This window comes from Carcharhinus amblyrhynchos, chromosome 25 (genome assembly GCF_965287045.1).
Source record: "Carcharhinus amblyrhynchos chromosome 25, sCarAmb.v2.hapA, whole genome shotgun sequence".
NCBI lineage: Eukaryota > Metazoa > Chordata > Chondrichthyes > Carcharhiniformes > Carcharhinidae > Carcharhinus > Carcharhinus amblyrhynchos.
In genome coordinates this window covers 9,815,561-9,834,722 of record NC_137348.1, presented here as the reverse complement: position 1 = coordinate 9,834,722, position 19,162 = coordinate 9,815,561, and the positions used below count along the sequence as shown (strand labels likewise).

The 19,162-nt window shown below is 45.0% G+C and overlaps 1 protein-coding gene across 1 annotated transcript in view; it reads left to right on the top strand.

Moving 5' to 3' along the window:
* The window catches only part of ccdc180 (coiled-coil domain containing 180), a 122,256-nt gene that overhangs the window by 12,854 nt on the left and 90,240 nt on the right, over positions 1–19,162 (top strand). The window contains exons 4-6 of the mRNA XM_080211780.1: positions 3,667–3,755; positions 6,916–7,025; positions 18,600–18,728. Coding sequence (XP_080067906.1) covers positions 3,667–3,755; positions 6,916–7,025; positions 18,600–18,728 — 328 coding nt within the window. The remainder of the gene's footprint in view (positions 1–3,666; positions 3,756–6,915; positions 7,026–18,599; positions 18,729–19,162) is intronic.

Sequence of the window (19,162 nt, the reverse complement as noted above, 5' to 3'; positions counted from 1 at the left end):
AGCATCTGTGGAATAAGGAACAGAGTTAGCAATGCTTCAGGTCAGAAAAACCGACCCTGATTACATCCACTCTCCCTAATCAGAGTGCTGAGTCTAATTGGATCATAGAATCCCTACAGTGCAGGAAGAGGCCATTCAGCCCATTGAGCTTGCACCGACAACAATCCTATTCAGGCCCTATCCCTGTAGCCCCAAATATACCCTTCATAATCCCCTGACACTAAGGGACAATTTGGTATGGCCAATCAATCTACGCCTTTGGACTGTGGGAGGAAACTAGAGCACTCAGAGGAAACCCATGCAGATACGGGGACAAACAGTCACCCAAGGCTGCAATTGAACCTGGGTACCTGTCGCTGTAAGGAAGCAGTGCTAACCACTATGCTATTGTGCCTCATTCTTGCTCCTACAGATTGCTGAGCCCCAAGTAAAGTTCATAGTAGAGAGCATGGAAGCGATCTGCAAACTATTCAGACACGGGGCAGCATGGTGGCACAGTGGTTAGCACTGCTGCCTCACAGCGCCACGGACTCAGGTTCGATTCTCGGCTTGGGTTACTGTCTGTGTGGAGTCTGCATGTTCCCTCCGTGTTTGTGTGAGGTGATTGAGATGGATATTTCAATTGGCAACAGGTCTCAGGTGGGGATGGGACAAATATGAGTTCCCTCATCCTCGGCCTCCCGTTTCCTTCACCCTTGTGTTTCCTCCGGGTGCTCCGCTTTCTTCCTTCAGTCTGAAAGATGTGCTGGTTAGGTGCATTGAGCATGGTGAATTCTCCCTCAGTGTACCCAAACAGGCGCTGGAGTGTGGCGACTAGGGGATTTTTACAGTAACTTAATTGCAGTGTTAATGTAAGCCTACTCATGACTAATAAATAAACTTTAACTATTAACTTTAACTTCAAAGTAAGAAGTCTCACAACACCAGGTTAAAGTCCAAACTTTAACCTGGGGTTGTGAAACTTCTTACTGCGCCCACCTCAGTCCAGCGCCGGCATCTCCACATCATGGCATATTCAGACAGAGGAAGACAAGCAGTGTTAAGGCTTCAAGAGGCACAGTGGGGAAACAAATCATTTTATAACTCGGCATGATTTTTAGAAGAGATGAATGTTTGCAGATTTTTGTTGTCATCATCATTCATTGCAAGGTCTATAAAAATGCTATGAGCTCTAATGGAACCTATTTGGTTGTGCTACAGTGAATAATAGGGTTTAAACTTTTACAATGTTTTTAATTCATTCATGGATGTGGTCATCACAGAAGTATATCCAGAAGTTATCACCCATTCTTAAGTGCCCCTGAAAAGGTGGTGGTGAGCTACCATTTGGCTTGGTATTTGCAATGTGTAGAAATTTAGTGCATGAATATTAAGGGCAGAATTCTCCAGCTCTTCCCGCTGCCGGGATCTTCCAGTCCCACCGGGTTTGACTCCTGCTCCAGGGTCCCTGACAGCAAGAAATGTACATCACCATTGATATCAGCAGAATTGGGAATTCCTGCCAGTTGCTGATGTCGAACTGCCTCTGCCACGGGCAAACCTTCATGGGAGGAAGCACTGAAGAATTCCACCTTAAGATTGGGGATTGAGGTGGATATTTCAATTGGCAACATGTCTCAGGTGGGGATGGGACAAATATGAGTTCCCTCATCCTCGGCCTTCTGTTTCCTTCACCCTTTCTTTCTCATTCCCCCACCCACCACCCCGACATTATCAATTTGAAGCCCATACTATGTTACTTCCTGGGCATAATGCACCTTTCAGTGGTCAACTGCCCAGCTGAAACAGGCAGGAAGTAGCAACTGGTCAGCTGCTAGCTGTCGACATTGATAAGTTGCAGCAGGTGTTTTCGGCAGGATTTCCTAGGTAGGTGGTGCAGAGACAGCAGTAGCAGAGGATCAGGCTTTCCCTCTTGATCCTCTTTACCTCATAAAGGAAAATCTGTAACACTTACATTACAGGACCACTGTTTTTTGCTGATCAGGTTTCAGTTAGCCAGTAAAGTTATGAACACCCCTGTCGATGCAGTGGTTAAAATGCCATACAATCTGAAAAGCAAATTGGACCACAGTTTTGAAGTGTTAAGAAGTTCTAAAAATACATTTTAATTGAAGTGGTGGTGGGCAGGAATTGAACTAGAATGAGGAGGTTAGTTTTCAGAAATTATTTTAAATCTTGACTGCCTGTTCCCACCAGTTTTCGGTTAAAGTTGCCTCCTAAGTGTGATGATACTGTGCATTTAAGAAATGTATCTATATAATGGTTCGTGTCAAGGGAATGTTTTAAATTTCAGCTCTGTTTATGGTGCCAATTTGTCTGCTCCAGATAGCCCACATGCTGGGAATGCAGAAGAATAATTGATCCTGGTTATTGGAGTGTTTGAGTCTGAGCTAATACAGCTTTGTTTATTTTTTTGGGTTGTCCCCTGGGGTTTCAGAGTAGAGTTAACTTAGGTTGATTGATAAGAGGGTCACGTGAATGGGTGGAACTCATCATATTGAGAGACAAGCAGGCAGTTGCCTGCTTAGGTCTGCCAGAAGCAAAAAGCATTATTCTCTCCTTGCCTGTAAAGATTGTAGTTGCGACTTGCTAAAAAATAGGTATCTCTCTCCAGAGATGCTTTGGAGATTGAAGGGCTAGCAGCTCATGTACCGCATATAAGCCTGCTGTTTGCTAACTGATTTTGAAGAGGAATTTAGGTCTACAAGAAATATTGCTTTAATAGAGCTGATAGAGATAGATCAGCAATTAAGAATTATGTCTTGTCATGTTTAAGTATTTCAATTAGAACAAGTTATGCTAATTTATTTGGTTATAGTTAAACTGTATTGTTAAATAAAGTTGGTTTTGATAAAAATTGCTTCCTAGTGGTTCAGTAGAATCACACTTGGAGTGAAACATTGAATACTCACAGTAATACCAAAATCAAAAATATTTGGGGTCCAGGCTAATATATCTCGGAGTTTCTGAACTGCTCCCTAATGTAAGTCTTAGTCTTGACTCAGTGGTTGTACTCATGCCTCTGCCAGAGAGTTTGGGCTCAATCCACACCCCAGAGAATAAAGCAGACCATCTGGTCTGACACATGACTGCAGTATTGGGAGGATACTGTGCTGTCAGAGGCGCAGTCTTTTGTTTGAGATGTTGAATTGAAACCTCACCTATCCTCTCTGATGGATCCCATTTGAAGAGCAGAGGATTTCTCCTGGTGTCCCCACCAATATTTACTCCCTTACTGACACCAGTAACATTGATTATTTGGTCATTTTTCTCACTGCTGTTTCTGTGACTTTGCTTGAACAGATGCTTTGTTTCTTCACATTATAAGACTGACTATGGCCAGAATTCTGCAGCTATTCATGACATGCCCTCGCTGGCAGCAAGGGTGGAGAATTTGGTGCTCAGCCAAGTCTCCATCCACTGCATCGGGACTGGAGAATCTCGTTGGTGTGAATGGCTGGAGAATCCTGCCCTACACTTCAAAAATAGTTAACTGGTTGTAAATGACTCCTGAAGTTGTGGAAAGCATTACATAAGTGCAAGTTCTTCCATTATTTGTCCATGCTTACACAAAAGAGATATTTGAGTAATTGATTATATAAGAGGTAGGTAAGTGTAAATGCCTAAAACACAATCCAAGCATTGTTCCTGCTGTTGCCATTGTAGAAATGCAGTCCTGTCAGCCATCAAACCTAAAGAGGTTGTCGAGCTGAGCAATGCAGTGATGGAGGTGAAAGGTCTTCCTGATGTGATAGGTAAGTATATTTTCATCTTGCGTATTCTGGACAGAGTCATCTTAATGAGTATTTTCCCCCACTTGTCTCTCTCCTTTAGCTGTCGCTTCCATATGGGTGGTATTTCACATACACTGGGAGCACTTTGGTATTTCAAGCATGTGGCTTTTATGTGTGAGTCCAGACAATGGTAGTCAGCAGGCTATTGTCATGAGAAGGCTTAACAGGCAATCCTAGTCTCTGTCAGCTGATGTCCACATGCTGACTTGTTAGTAACGGCCAACAGGAGCAGGATCACTGGCTTATTCTCCACTGCCTTAGCTTAGCAACACTGAAGCAAAGTTGAAATGGCCCAACAGTCTGAGAGCAGTAATTGCACTGACCAACACTGAATGTCGGTCAGGCTTTCAGGTCAGATTTACAGCTGACCCTGTCCTCATTTGACATTCACACAGAAGTGCATCTCAGCTGTCATCTCTGGATTGTGAGACAATTCATGCCTGATTTTTTAATTCCTTTGTACCATCTCCGAGATGCTGAGGCAAATTCCAGTACCCCACCACTGCCATCCATTTTTATTCCTTGCAGGGGAGAGTTTGTTGTCTCCTCTCTAATGGAACAAGGATGATGATGCCCTGAAAATGGCAGGTTAAACAAGATCCTACTGCTTGGGACTGGAATCACCCACCTCATCTATTTATTAGACCCTTTTAATATATAAAGTTGCACTTGTTTGCTACCCCATGACTATTTTAATGCTTTTTAACAGGTTTCTTGACCTGACAAATTAAATTTCCCTCCTATTTTAGCTGCCTACTCTATGGAGTGCCTGTGCAGTAAAAGCTGGCAGTAAGGCTCCTAAGATTTAGCTTTGAGTGTTCCTCCTGGCTCCACTGATCAATGTGGTTCCCTCACCCCCATCCCACAACCCCCGGGACTGGCGATCTCGGCTCTCCAATCTTCAGAGACCTAAAGTAGGAAAGTTGTCTCTGCTCACCGTTTTCCATTGGGCAGCCGGCTGGCAGAATGTTCGATAAGGCCCGGCCATTAAAATGGATCAAGCTTCACATTGCAGCTTCTAAGCAGGCAGCTCACGAGCTTCTCACCTGGGATTTCAAACTCCCCCTGCTGAAGAACTGATTATGAATTTATTAGGTAGTAATTGAAAAGATATAATCCAATCTTAAGGTCGGTTACAGTGTTCAAAATTGCAGATCTCTCATTCAGCAGATGTATTTGAATCAAAATGATAAATCACATGGATACATTTAGCGCGATAGCAATTACAACGTTATTGTGCAATGAAATTAAAAGAAAATTTGTGAAGATAACATTGATAGAAAAAGGCCCACACGTCTCATCTTTCATTAATAAGCTAACTCATTTTGTCATCATATCCTTCAATCCCCGGCCCTCGAGAATTTTATCCAATTTTGCCTGAAACCATTTATTTTACAATGTTAAATTGCTTCAAAACTCTATTATTCTTGACTTTTCTACTGCCATCCTTTATTCCTAAATTTTAGCTTGGCTTAGTTGTTTGCCTTTTTGCCCACATGTCAGAAGGATGTAGTTTGGAGATCCATGCAGGAACCCAGGTTCGATTCCTGGGTTGGGTCACTATCTGTGTGGAGTTTGCATATTCTCCCTGTGTCTGTGTAGGTTTCTTCTAGGTGATCCAGTTTCCTTCCACAGTCTGAAAAACGTGCTAGTTAAGTGCATTGGTCATGCTAAATTCTCCCTAAGTGTACCCGAACAGGCACTGGAGTGTGGCGACTAGGGGATTTTCACAGTACCTTCATTGCAGCATGAATGTAAGTGTACTTGTAACTAATAATTAAACTTTATTTTCCAACGGTGTTTAAATGCATCATATAGTTTAGAAGCACCACTGTAGCCCTGAAGGAATGCTGCATTTTTAGAGGTGCTGTGCATAGTTGAGGCTTTTGGTTGACCCGTCTATCTGTTCCAGTGTTTCAAGTGGACATTAAACATCTCATTGCACAAGCCATAAAAGAGCAGTTTTCCCACAGTCCTGTACAATTTCTCTCCCTCTGTCCAAACCAAGGAAAAATAAATTAGCTAGTCATTCATTTAATGGCTTGTTGTGGGACACTCATGCCACAGAAATGACTGTCTTGTTTGTTAATGTGGCAACAACATTACTCTGGGTCTGTACTTGCTAGAGTTTAGAAGGATGAGGGGGGATCTTATTGAAACTTACAGGATACTGTGAGGCCTGGATAGAGTGGATGTGGAGAGGATATTTCCACTAGTAGGAAAAACTAAAACCAGAGGGCACAACCTCACACTAAAGGGATGCTCTTTTAAAACAGAGATGAGGAGGAATTTCTTCAGCCAGAGGGTGGTAAATCTGTGGAACTCTTTGCCGCAGAAGGTTGTGGAGGCCAGGTCATTGAGTGTCTTTAAAATAGAGATAGATAAATCCCTGATTAATAAGGAGATCAAGGGTTATGGGAAAAAGGCAGGAGAAATGGGGGCGCAGGCATGGTGGTTGACACTGCTGCTTCATAGCTCCAGGGACCTGGGTTCGATTCCTAGCTTGTGTGGAGTTTGCACGTTCTCCCCATGTCTGCGTGGATTTCCTCCGGGTGGTCCGGTTTCGTCCCATAGTCCAAAGACGTGCAGGTTAGGTTGATGGGTCATGCTAAAATTGCCCCTTAGTGTCCTGAGATGCATAGATTAGAAGGCTTAGCAGGTAAATATTTAGGGATATGGGGATAGGGCCTGGGTGAGACTGTGGTTGGTGCAGACTCAATGGGCCGAATGGCCTCTTCCTGTACTGTAGGATTTCTATGCTTCTATGATTCTATGAATGGGGATGAAAAATATATCGGCCATGATTGAATGGCAGAGCAGACTTGATGGGCTGAGTGACCAAATTCTGCTCCTATGTCTTATGCTCATGTGGTCTTAACAATCACTGCATTTTAATTCGTTGGATGAAACATAATGGGATGCTTTATTATGAAAGATTCAGTGTTAATTGTTATTTAACTTTCTCACTTTTACCTGAACTCTTTAACAATTCCCCTCATTTTAACATGGAAATGTCAAAACTTGAAGTCATCCTTTTTCTGTAAGAGAACAAGCTGTAATATTGCACAAGGCGCTATGTTTAAAAGGTGTTGCTAAACATGGTCTTTTCCTTTAACTGCAGTTCCTGCAAAGATAGGTTCCAGCGTCATTCAGCAACTGACTGCAGTTAAACAGCAAAATCATGAGGATGCAGTAATGAAATTGGAAGAAGAACTGGCCGCTATCAGTAAGGTATGAAACACTTCTTCCATCAGGAACGCAGGTGACTTGTCTTCTGTAATAATGCTCTGAGGTGTAATGTACGGCGCAGCCTTCACCTGTTGAGGAGATGTATGTTTCTTTCATTATTTTATTCACACACCATGACTGTATGCTTGGGTTTTTAACCTAAAGAGAAAGGGCACGATCTTACTGACTTGACCAATGAAGCAGTTGAGGCTATCTCGTCGAATGTTTTTAAGGCAAGGATAGATAAATTTTTGAACAGTAACGGAATTAAGGATTATGAATAAGTGGAGCTGAATCCACAAAAAGATCAGCGGAGCAGGCTTGAGGGGCCGGATGGTCTACTCCTGCACCTAGTTCTAATGTTCTTATTGACATGCTTGTCAATTGGTGTGGCGAGCCAATAAGATAGGGTGAGAGGTGAAAAATTGGGTTCACGCCTGGTTTCTCACCTCTTGTGATCTTACCAGCACTATTTTGCTGGTGAAATCAGCACCATGAGGCTGATTTAAAGTTTATTTATTTAATAGTCACAAGTAAGGCTTACATTAACACTAATGAAATTACTGTGAAAATTCCCTAGTCACCACACTCAGGCGCCTATTTGGGTCAATGCATCTAACAAGCACATCTTTCAGGTTGTGGGGGGAAACCGAGAGGAAACCCATGCAGACACAGGGAGAACATGCAAACTCCACACAGATAGCGACCCAAGCCGGGAATCAAACCTGGGTCCTTGGCGCTATGAGGCAGCAGTGCTAACCACTGTGCCACAAAGAACAGTACAGCACAGGAACAGGCCCTTTGGCTCTCCAAGCCTGCACTATTCATGATGCCTGCCTAAACTAAAACCATATACACTTATCGAGTCCATATCCTTCCATCCCCATCTTATTCATGTATTTGTCTAGTTGCCTCTTAAATGCTGCTATTGTACCTGCTCCCACCATCTCCCTGGGCAGCGCGTTCCAGACATTCAACACCTTCTGTGTAAAAACTTGCCTCGCACATCTTGAAACATTTCCCCACACACGTTAAACCTATGTTCCCTAATACTTGACCCTAGGAAAGAGCATCTGATTATCCACTCTGTCCATACCACTTATAAGCCTGCAGCTGCAGCAGGTGGTCAGGAAGGCTAATGCGACGCTGGCCTTCATAGCGAGGGGGATTGAATATAAAAGTAGGGAGGTCTTGCTGCTGCTGTATAGGGCATTGGTGAGGCCGCAGCTGGAGTACTGTGTGCAGTTTTGCTCGCCGTACTTACGCAAGGATATTTTGGCCTTGGAGGGAGTGCAGAGGAGCTTTACTAGGCTGATACTGGAGTTGAGCTGTGAGGACAGGCTGAATAAACTAGGCTTGTACTCGTTAGAGTTTAGAAGAATGAGGGGAGATCTCATTGAGACATATAAGATGATGAATGGGATGGATAGGATAGAGGTGGAGAGACTCTTCCTGCTCAGAAAGGACAGTAGGACTAGGGGGCACAGCCTCAAGATAAAGGGGGGGTGGTTTAGAACGGAGTTGAGGAGGAACTTCTTCACTCAAAGGGTGGTGAATCTCTGGAATTCTCTGCCCGTTGAAGTGGTGGAGGCTGCCTCGCTAAATATTTTTAAGACGCGGGTTGATGGGTTTTTGATAAGCGAGGGGATTAAGGGTTATGGGGAGAGAGCGGGAATGTGGAACTGAGCCACGACAGATCAGCCATGATCTTATTGAATGGCGGGGCAGGCTCGAAGGGCTAGGTGGCCTACTCCTGCTTCTATTTCTTATGTTCTTATTATAATCTTGTAACCCTCAATCAGGTCGCCCCTCAACCTTTGTCATTCCAATGAGAACAAACCCAGTTTATCCAACCTCTCCTCAGAGCTAATACCCTCCAGACCAGGCAACATTCTGGTAAACCTTTTCTGTACCCTCTCCAAAACATTTACATCCTTCTGGTAGTGTGGTGACCAGAATTGTACATAATATTCCAAATGAGGCCTAACTAAGCGCAGCTGCAGCATGACCTGCCAATTTTTATACTCAGTGCCCCAACTGATGAAGGCAAGCATGCCGTATGCCTTCTTGACTACTTTATCCACTTGCATTGCCACTTTCAGTGATTGGTGGACATGTATGCCCAGATCTCTCTGCCCGTCAATAGTCCTAAAGGTTCTACCATTTACTGTATAGTGCATTGGACCTTCCAAAATGCATTACCTTCAATTTCAATATTAATGACATGATTAGCATGTCATTAGTATGTCCCAGACTCTATCGCCTGGGCTCATTTAACTTAACCTTCTTGCTGGTCGATGTCCTCATGAGCAAGGATCACAGTTGGCCCCCACCAATGGGGACAGACATGATGGCTTCGCTGGTGGGATTGGAGGCCATTGAAGCCCCTGGATGGTTGGGGGCAGGGCTGGCAATACCCATGGAGTGACAGGTGATGTCGCAGTATACAGTGTACACTATGTGTACTGTATATTGGGAGACTGGGGCTCCTGCAGAATGGTGCACTAGGAGCTCAGCATCTGGCTTTACAGGCGAGCTGAGGATCCACATGCTCCCCTTACTGGTAAGAATTACACTATGGCTTCTATTATGTAGAGTGCTATAAATTCATGTTACTTACCTCGCTGAAAGAAAAGTGAGAAATCCTACCGTTTTCTCGCCCATTCAACACTTAGAATTTTTTGGAGAAAATTCCACCCAAAATCTGACACTTTTTATTCTGCTGAATTCAAAGCTGAGTTGGTAATAAGGAGACTCTTGATATTGATTTGAAGCATCATATTGTTGCAAAGCATTGATTTAAAATCTGTTTTTTGGTTATCTTTAGTTATTTTGCTGAAATAGTTTTGTTGCACAGTGAATCACGGCAGCGCAGTGAATTGGGGCAGCGCAGTGCAGCAGTGCAGCGGGGCAGCGCAGTGAATCGGGGCAGCGCAGTGCAGCGGGGCAGCGCAGTGAATCGGGGCAATACAGTGCAGCGGGGCAGCGCAGTGTATCAGGGCAGGATTTCGCATTTTGCATCAAGATTTTGACATCAAGGTCAAATGGAGATCCTGACCCCGCATTGGGGTGTCTCCCAACAGTGATTTGCCTGATGAGGAAGGAATGTCTGAAGTTGCAGCGAGACATTGATAGGATGCAAGACTGGGTGGAGAAGTGGCAGATGGACTTCAACGCGGATAAATGTGTAGTGGTCCATTTTGGCAGGTCCAATGGTATGAAGGAGTACAATATCAAGGGTAGGACTCTTAGCAGTGTTGAGGAGCAGAAGGACCTTGGGGTCTGGGTCTATAGGACTCTTAAATCGGCCTCGCAGGTGGAGGATGTGGTCAAGAAGGCATATGGTGTACTGGCCTTCATTAATCGAGGGACAGAGTTTAGGAGTCGGGAAGTAATGCTGCAACTTTATAAGACCCTTGTCAGGCCCCGCTTGGAGTACTGTGCGCAGTTCTGGTCGCCTCACTACAAGAAGGATGTGGAAGCTATTGAGAGGGTGCAGAGGAGATTTACAAGGATGTTGCCTGGATTGGGAGGCATGCTTTATGAAGATAGGTTGAGGGAGCCAGGTCTCTTCTCCCTGGAGAGATGAAGATTGAGAGGCGACCTGATAGAGGTTTATAAAATGTTGAGAGGTATAGATAGGGTGGATTCTCAGAGGCTATTTCCCAGGGCTGAAATGGTTGCTACGAGAAGACACAGGTTTAAGGTGCTGGGGAGCAGGTACAGAGGAGATGTTAGGGGTAAGTTTTTCACTCAGAGGGTGGTGAGTGAGTGGAATCGGCTGCCGTTGGTCGTGGTAGAGGCGAACTCACTGGGGTCTTTTAAGAGACTTCTAGATGAGTATATGGGATTTAATGGGATTGAGAGTTATAGATAGGCCTGGTAGGTGTGGATATGATCGGCGCAACTTGTGGGCCAAAGGGCCTGTTTGTGCTGTAGTGGTCTATGTTCTAAATGTCATCAATCTGAAAGGTAGCCCTGGTTCTCTCTCCACGTGTACTACCTCATCTGCTGAGGCTTTCCAATATTTTCTGTTTTTATTTTATGTTAGTGTTACCAACACCGAATCCCTCACTGTCGACATTCTTGGGGTTACCATTGACCAGAAATGGACTCGCTACTTAAATGCATTGGCTACAAGAGCAGGTCAGAGGCTAAGAATACTGCGGGGAGTAACTCAATCCTGATTCCCTAAAGCCTGTCCTCCATCTACAAGGCACAAGAGTGTGATGGAATACTCCCCACTTGCCTGATGGGTGCAGTTCCAACACAGCTCCATCAAGAAGCTTGACACCATTCAGGACAAAACAGCCCGCTTGACTGGCACCACATCCACAAACATTCAGTCCCTCCACCACCGACGGTCAGCCGCAGCAGTGTGTACTATCTACAAGAAGCACTGCAGAAATTCACCAAGGCTCAATAGACAGCACCTTCCAAACCCACGATCACTTCCATCTAGAAGGACAAGGGCAGCAGATACATGGGAACACCACCACCTGCAAGTTTCCCTCTGAGAACTCACCATCCTGATTTGGAAATATATCACCGTTCCTTCACAGTTGCTGGGTCAAAATCCAGTATTGTGGGTCAACCCACAGCACATGGACTGCAGCAATTCAAGAAGACAGCTCACCAGCACCTTCTCAAGGAGAAGGGATGGGCAATAAATGCTGCCGCAGTCAGTGACACCCATGTCCCATGAATGAATGAAATAAAATTTTGCCTGAATTGGTAGGTGGGTTTGTAATTCAATTTAGGATGGTGTACAGCTCCTCGAAACTCAAGTCTATTAGGAGGCCTTCCCGCATGGAAGGAGCTGCAGCCTGCTTTAGCAAGACCCATAGGGGTGGCACAGTAGTGAGCAGTGCTACCTCACAGCGCCACAGGTTCAAATCCAGCTTAGGCTCACTGTCTGTGTGGAGTCTGCACATTCTCCCTGTATCTGCGTGGGTTACTTCCTGGTGCTCCAGTTTCCTCCCACAGTCCAAAGATGTGTGAGTTGGTAAATTGTCCCTTAGTGTCAGGGGGACTAGTTAGGATAAATGCATAGGATTGCGGGGATATGACCTGGGTTGAATTGTGGTCCATGCAGACTCGATGGACCAAATGGCCTCTTTCTGCACTGTAGGGATTCTTTGTTCTAAGTAAGGGATAGATTGGGTTACCCCATCTTGAGCTGCCCTCTCTGCAACTTTAACCTTGAACTAAAATACCAACTGCTGGACAACAATTGTGGAGGAGAGGGAACTCCTTTACTGGCCACTTCCAGGCAGCTTTATTCCCGAACAAACACCTCTGATAATTGACCTTATGAAGCAGTTAAATTATCTGTACAAATTCCTCCCCTGAACTGACCTCCAGCAAGATTGCCTTGAGAACAGAAAGGTGCAGGCAAAGATTCTGCGCACACGGTGAGAAAGCAGGCAGGGTAAGAGAAATCCCGTTGCCAATGTAACATTATTAGTTATTACTGTCATCCATACTCAAACTAACCTCCTGATCCACCCTTACCTATGATTTGCTTGAATTTTATTGAGGTAGAGCCTTGTGTTAGATATTAGAATTATTGCGTCAAAAGAGAAAATGCTGGAAAATCTCAGCAGGCCTAGCAGCATCTGTAAGGAGAAAAAAGAGCTGACGTTTTAAGTCAAGACAATCCTATGTCAAAACTAAAAGGCATAGAAAGTCAGAGATATTTATACTGCAGGGTGAGGGAATGAAAGATGGGGAATAGCCAGAGAAACCAGGGATAAAGCTAACAGTGGTCCACAGAGAGAATAAAGGGTGTGAATGGCCAAACAACAGAGAAGCTGTAAACTGTGACAGATGGAGATGTTGGGGGAGTGGGGGGGGGAATGCGACAGAGGTAAAATGTAGAAAAGGGGATGCAGGGGGGAGAAAAAGGGATGCGGGGGGGAGAAAAGGAAAGGGAAGGGGGATTAAGTAGGGGAAAGAGTTGGGGGGGGGGAAGAAAAATGAAGGAAGACAGTAAAGGAAAAAAAGGTACAGAACAGTAAAAAATTAAATAGAATGAAAACAAAGGGAGCCGAGGCAGGGTAAAGCAAATCACCTGAAGTTGCTGAATTCGATGTTGAAACGGGAAGGCTGTAAAGTGCCTGGCTGTAAGATGAGATGCTGTTCCTCCAGTTTGCGTTGAGCTTCACCGGAACATTGCAGCAAACCAAGGACAGACATGTAGGCATGAGAGCAGGATCGTGTTGCACAATTATTACACAACCCACTTGATGCCAGGTACATCTTAATAAACTTTTAAAATTCATTGGTTGTTACTTGTACTGTGTCTTAATTTCCATCAGGTTTTAGTCCAACCGATTTATTTGATAATACTCTCAAGCTTTCGAGGGGACTGCCTCTTCGTCAGGTGAATGGAGAGTTCTGGCCTCAGACAGAGCATATAAAGCACAGACAGTTTAGAGATTACTGATTAGAATGCGGATCCTTACACCTAACCTGCTGTTCAAGACCTGAAGTGGCTGACAATGTGAGTGGAAGGAGCACTGATCACAGGTTACAGAGATGTGTATTGTCTCCAGACAGTACAGTAAGTGAGGTTTTGCAAACCCAGGCAAGTCACGGGGGTTACAGATAGTGCGACATGAACCCAAGATCCCTGTTGAGACCGTCCTCATGTGTGCGGAACTTGGCTATCAGTCTCTGTTCAGCGACTCTGTGCAGTCGCCGGCATTCCCACATCATGACTACTATCGACACCGCAAACTGCCGGATCCAAGTGGAGAGGATCTCCAAGAAGATTGCGCATATTGACACAGACATCAAGTTTTTACAGAAATGCAAGAAAGCAGACAAGATACCAAAAGGACTACAGATCACGAACCCACTCAGGGCAACCTATAACACAGACTACGCTGAGAGACTTTGCCGTCGCACCTCTCTCACACTTCTCAACCACCTCATACACCAGCTTTACAGCAAACGCCGCACCCTGGAAACTAAAATGGAATACATTTTCTCAACTTGTGCTCAGGGTGCAGACCAACTGCGAAACTCTGCCAAGCAGATGAGACAAAGAAACTACACCATCTACGTGCACACCAAGAACAGGAAACTTGAAAAACTCGGCATCGCCGCCAGCAACAACCAAGCCTCCCCTGGCACCACAGTAGAAAACAGCACTACCGCAGGGAGGTCTATTGTCAACTTGTCGGACTACACACTTCAACCAGTTGAAATCGAAGTTCTCAGCCGAGGGCTCAATTTCTGCCCCAACACCAAAATGGATCCCATCAGTCTTGCAGCGGACACAGAGGAATTCATCAGGCGAATGAGGCTGCGGGAGTTTTTCCACAAACCCCAAGAGGCCAACAGCGAACACAATGAGACAGCCGATGAACCAGAACAACCGACAGAGAGATCCGCAGTGCAACAACCTAAGAGGAAGGAATCCAATTGGACTCCTCCGGAAGGCCGCTGCCCTCGACTGGACTTGTATGCCCAAACCATCAGGAGGTGCGTTAACACCAGATTCATCAACCGCACACACAAGACAGCCCCGAACATCACCCAAGCACAACGCAATGCCATCCACGCTCTCAAGACAAACCGCAACATTGTCATCAAACCAGCAGACAAAGGAGGGGCCATCGTCATACTGAACAGAAAGGATTACTGTAAAGAAGTGTACCGACAACTAAACAATGAGGAACACTACAGACAGTTACCCACAGATCCGACCAAAGAACACACTCGTCAACTCAACAATCTGATCAAGACCTTTGATCCAGACCTTCAGAGCACCCTCCGTGCTCTCATTCCACGTACTCCCTGCATTGGAGATCTCTACTGCCTCCCAAAGATACACAGGGCAAACACACCTGGCCGTCCAATCGTATCAGGCAATGGGACTCTGTGTGAGAACCTCTCCGGCTACGTCGAGGGCATCCTGAAACCCATTGTACAAAGAACCCCCAGCTTTTGTCGCGACACTACGGACTTCCTACTGAAACTCAGCACACATGGAGCAGTTGAACCAGGGACACTCCTTGTCACAATGGATGTCTCGGCGCTCCACACCAACATCCCCCACAATGATGGCATTGCTGCGACTGCCTCAGTACTCAATGCTGACAACTGCCAGTTTCCAGATGCAATTTTACAACTCATCTGCTTTATCCTGGACCACAATGTCTTCACCTTCAACAACCAGTTTTTCATCCAGACACATGGAACAGCCATGGGGACCAAATTTGCACCTCAATATGCCAACATCTTCATGCACAGGTTCGAACAAGACTTCTTCACTGCACAGAATCTTCAACCAATGCTATACACTAGATACATCGATGACATTTTCTTCCTTTGGCCTCATGGTGAAGAATCACTGAAACAACTATATGATGATATCAACAAATTCCACCCCACCATCAGACTCACCATGGACTATTCCCCAGAATCAGTTGCGTTCTTGGACACACGCATCTCCATTAAGGACAGTCACCTCAGCACCTCACTGTACCGCAAGCCTACAGACAATCTCACAATGCTCCACTTTTCCAGTTTCCACCCTAAACATGTTAAAGAAGCCATTCCCTATGGACAAGCCCTCCATATACACAGGATTTGCTCAGATGAGGAGGATCATGACAGACACCTCCAGACCCTGAAAGATGCCCTCAAAAGAACAGGATATGGTGCTCGACTCATAGATCGACAGTTCCGATGCGCCACAGCGAAAAACTGCACCGATCTCCTCAGAAGGCAAACACGGGACACAGTGGACAGAGTACCCTTTGTCGTCCAGTACTTCCCCGGAGCGGAGAAGCTACGACATCTTCTCCGGAGTCTTCAACATATCATTGACGAAGACGAACATCTCGCCAGGGCTATCCCCACACCCCCACTTCTTGCCTTCAGACAACCACACAACCTCAAACAGACCATTGTTTGCAGCAAACTACCCAGTCTTCAGGAGAACGGTGACCACAATTCCACACAACCCTGCCACAGCAACCTCTGCAAGACATGCCGGATCATTGACATGGATACCATCATCACACGTGAGAATACCATCCACCAGGTACGTGGTAAATACTCTTGCAACTCGGCCAACATTGTCTACCTGATACGTTGCAAGAAAGGATGTCCCGAAGCATGGTACATTGGGGAGACCATGCAGACGCTACGACAACAGATGAATGAACATCGCTCGACAATCACCAGGCAAGACTGTTCCCTTCCTGTTGGCGAACACTTCAGTGGTCACGGGCATTCAGCCTCTGACCTTCGGGTAAGCATTCTCCAAGGCGGCCTTCACGACACACGACAGCGCAGAGTCGCTGAACAGAGACTGATAGCCAAGTTCCGCACACATGAGGACGGTCTCAACAGGGATCTTGGGTTCATGTCGCACTATCTGTAACCCCTGTGACTTGCCTGGGTTTGCAAAACCTCACTTACTGTACTGTCTGGAGACAATACACATCTCTGTAACCTGTGATCAGTGCTCCTTCCACTCACATTGTCAGCCACTTCAGGTCTTGAACAGCAGGTTAGGTGTAAGGATTCGCATTTTAATCAGTAATCTCTAAACTGTCTGTGCTTTATATGCTCTGTCTGAGGCCAGAACTCTCCATTCACCTGACGAAGAGGCAGTCCCCTCGAAAGCTTTGTGAGTATTATCAAATAAATCGGTTGGACTAAAACCTGGTGTTGTCAGACTTTTTACTGTGTTTACGCCAGTCCAACGCTGGCATTCCCACATCTTAATTTCCATGTCAGGGCACTGTAAAGACCACATTTTACAGTATTGCTTTTCCTCAAGTTTCCACTATCAACTGACAATATTGTCATGTCCATAGGACATGAAAGGGGTCATAAATTGCATAAATCAAACCTTGCTTTCTGCTAATTTAAAATTTGTTAGACCAAAAACATGACTGCTACAGGTCAAATGATTTGCAAGTTGGCTATAGTTCTGGAAGCCTACAGTAGTAATAACAGGATAAAGCTCGACCTGCATCATTATGGGATTTCACACCTAGCATTGTGTGAACCTATTATAATCAATGAAAAGCAGGAGCAACAAACAGTCTGTCTCACCAGCCTAGAACAACGAGTGAGCCATCAAAACTTGTTATACCTGCAGAGATGCTAATAGCCAGCAGCTGTCTCCTAAGGTGTACAATAAAATTTGACAAGAAAAGGAAGCTGATTGTTAACCTGAAACTGACTCATCAATGGGCAACACATATCCCAATCACCTGTAGCGGTTGGAAAAGTTACATCGTGGACTCCAGGACAAACTGCTATTAATATCTTATCTGTCAACGCCAAAACAAGACTCGAGGCTGACAACAAAGCCTGTCTCGTGTCCAAACATCCCTGAAGCCTGGTTCTCAGGAAGATTCCTGCTATTGCCTGTAGAGCGGACCAGGTCTCTGTATAGCAATCTCATCTTGTTGCATCATCACCGCTTTAAAGGAACTCTGTAAGTCGTGCTTTCAGCTAGCTGAATCCACCTGAACTTTAACTCCTACGTGAAGGAACCCACTAGACTTGGACATTCATGTGAACTAATAGATCTTTATTTTAAATTATTCCTAGTTTTAAAACTCTTTTCCCTCCTATCTCCTTCTAGAGTGTGTGTGTGTGCATGCATGTGTGTGTGCGTGTGTATGTATGAGTGTGTGTGTGTGTAGTAAGAAGTCTCACAACACCAGGTTAAAGTCCAACAGGTTTATGTGGAATTACGAGCTTTTGGAGTGCTGCCTCTTCCTCATTCACCTGATGAAGGAGCAGCACTCCGAAAGCTCATGATTCCAAATAAACCTGTTGAGCTTTAAGCTGGTGTTGTGAGATTTCTTACTGTGCCCTCCCGAGTCCAACGATGGCATCTCCACATCATGCATGCTTTAAGTTTTTAAGTTTATTAATTAGTGTCACAAGTAGGCTTCCATTAACAGTGCAGTGAAGTTACTGTGAAAATCCCCTAGTCGCCATACTCCAGCTCCTGTTTGGGTACACTGAGAAAGAATTTAGCATGGCCAGTTCACCTGACCAGCGGACTGTAGGAGGAAACCGGAGCACTGGAGGAAACCCACGCAGACATGGGGAGAACATGCAGAATCCGCACAGACAGTGACCCAAGCTGGGAATTGAACCAGGTCCCTGACGAGGCAGCAGTGCTAACACCGTGTCACCATGTGTTTTGACCATCCCCTATCTGAATGTTTAAATAAACAATATTTCTGATTTAACTCTCAAGAAAGCTTGCTGTGAGTCAATTTAAAATGGACTTCACAAACAGTGAAAGTGAATTGGAAGACAATGTAGCAAACAGCTTTTGTCATTTTATGTGAATAAATAAATGCATTAAAAATGAACTATAATTTCATTTCTAAGTAATCCTATTCCTACCAGTGAGTTGTCAGATCGGCTACAGATGCTGCAAAATCCTTTTGACAGGTTGACCCATTTACCAGGTACTGAAACAGAGCATTGGCACAGGCCCAATGTCCGACCTTTAGCCTTAAGCGCAGTCTTTTCTTTATTTCTATTTCACGGGCAGTAATAAGCTTTGCCGTTTGAATCTTCCAGGATTTGGAGGAGCGTTTTGTTGAAAGTGCAGAACGTCTGCTGCACGAAGTGGAGGTGTCTTACCAAATCAATCAGAAACAGTGGCTAGAGACAGAGAATGTCAGCGGGAGTTCTCCATTAACACTTGAGGTACGGTACTGAGCTCTTCTCATTTCTAATACCATTTTTACAGTCCACAGCAGGAATCTCACAGCAGTTTGAATGATGTGTAAAGTGTTTGATCTTCAAATGCAGAATTAATGATTGCTTGCTGAATTGCACTCCACCCATTAGCTTGCAGTTGTGTCTGTGCCTATAGATGCCGAGTTTGTGAGCTCACCTCTCCACTCACCTGATGAAGGAGCAGCGCTCCGAAAGCTCATGATTCCAAACAAAACTGTTGGACTTGTTACTGTGCTGGATCAAAAGTTGCTGGAACCATCTTTTGGAGGAACATCTTTTCTTAGTAAATGAGAAAGAGACATTGCGCTGCCCTGTTGTCAGCAAACAAAAAAGTAAAATTTAACAAGTGTGTTTTCTATTTAAAGGGCACAATTGATAGAAGACTAAATCAGAAAAAAGCA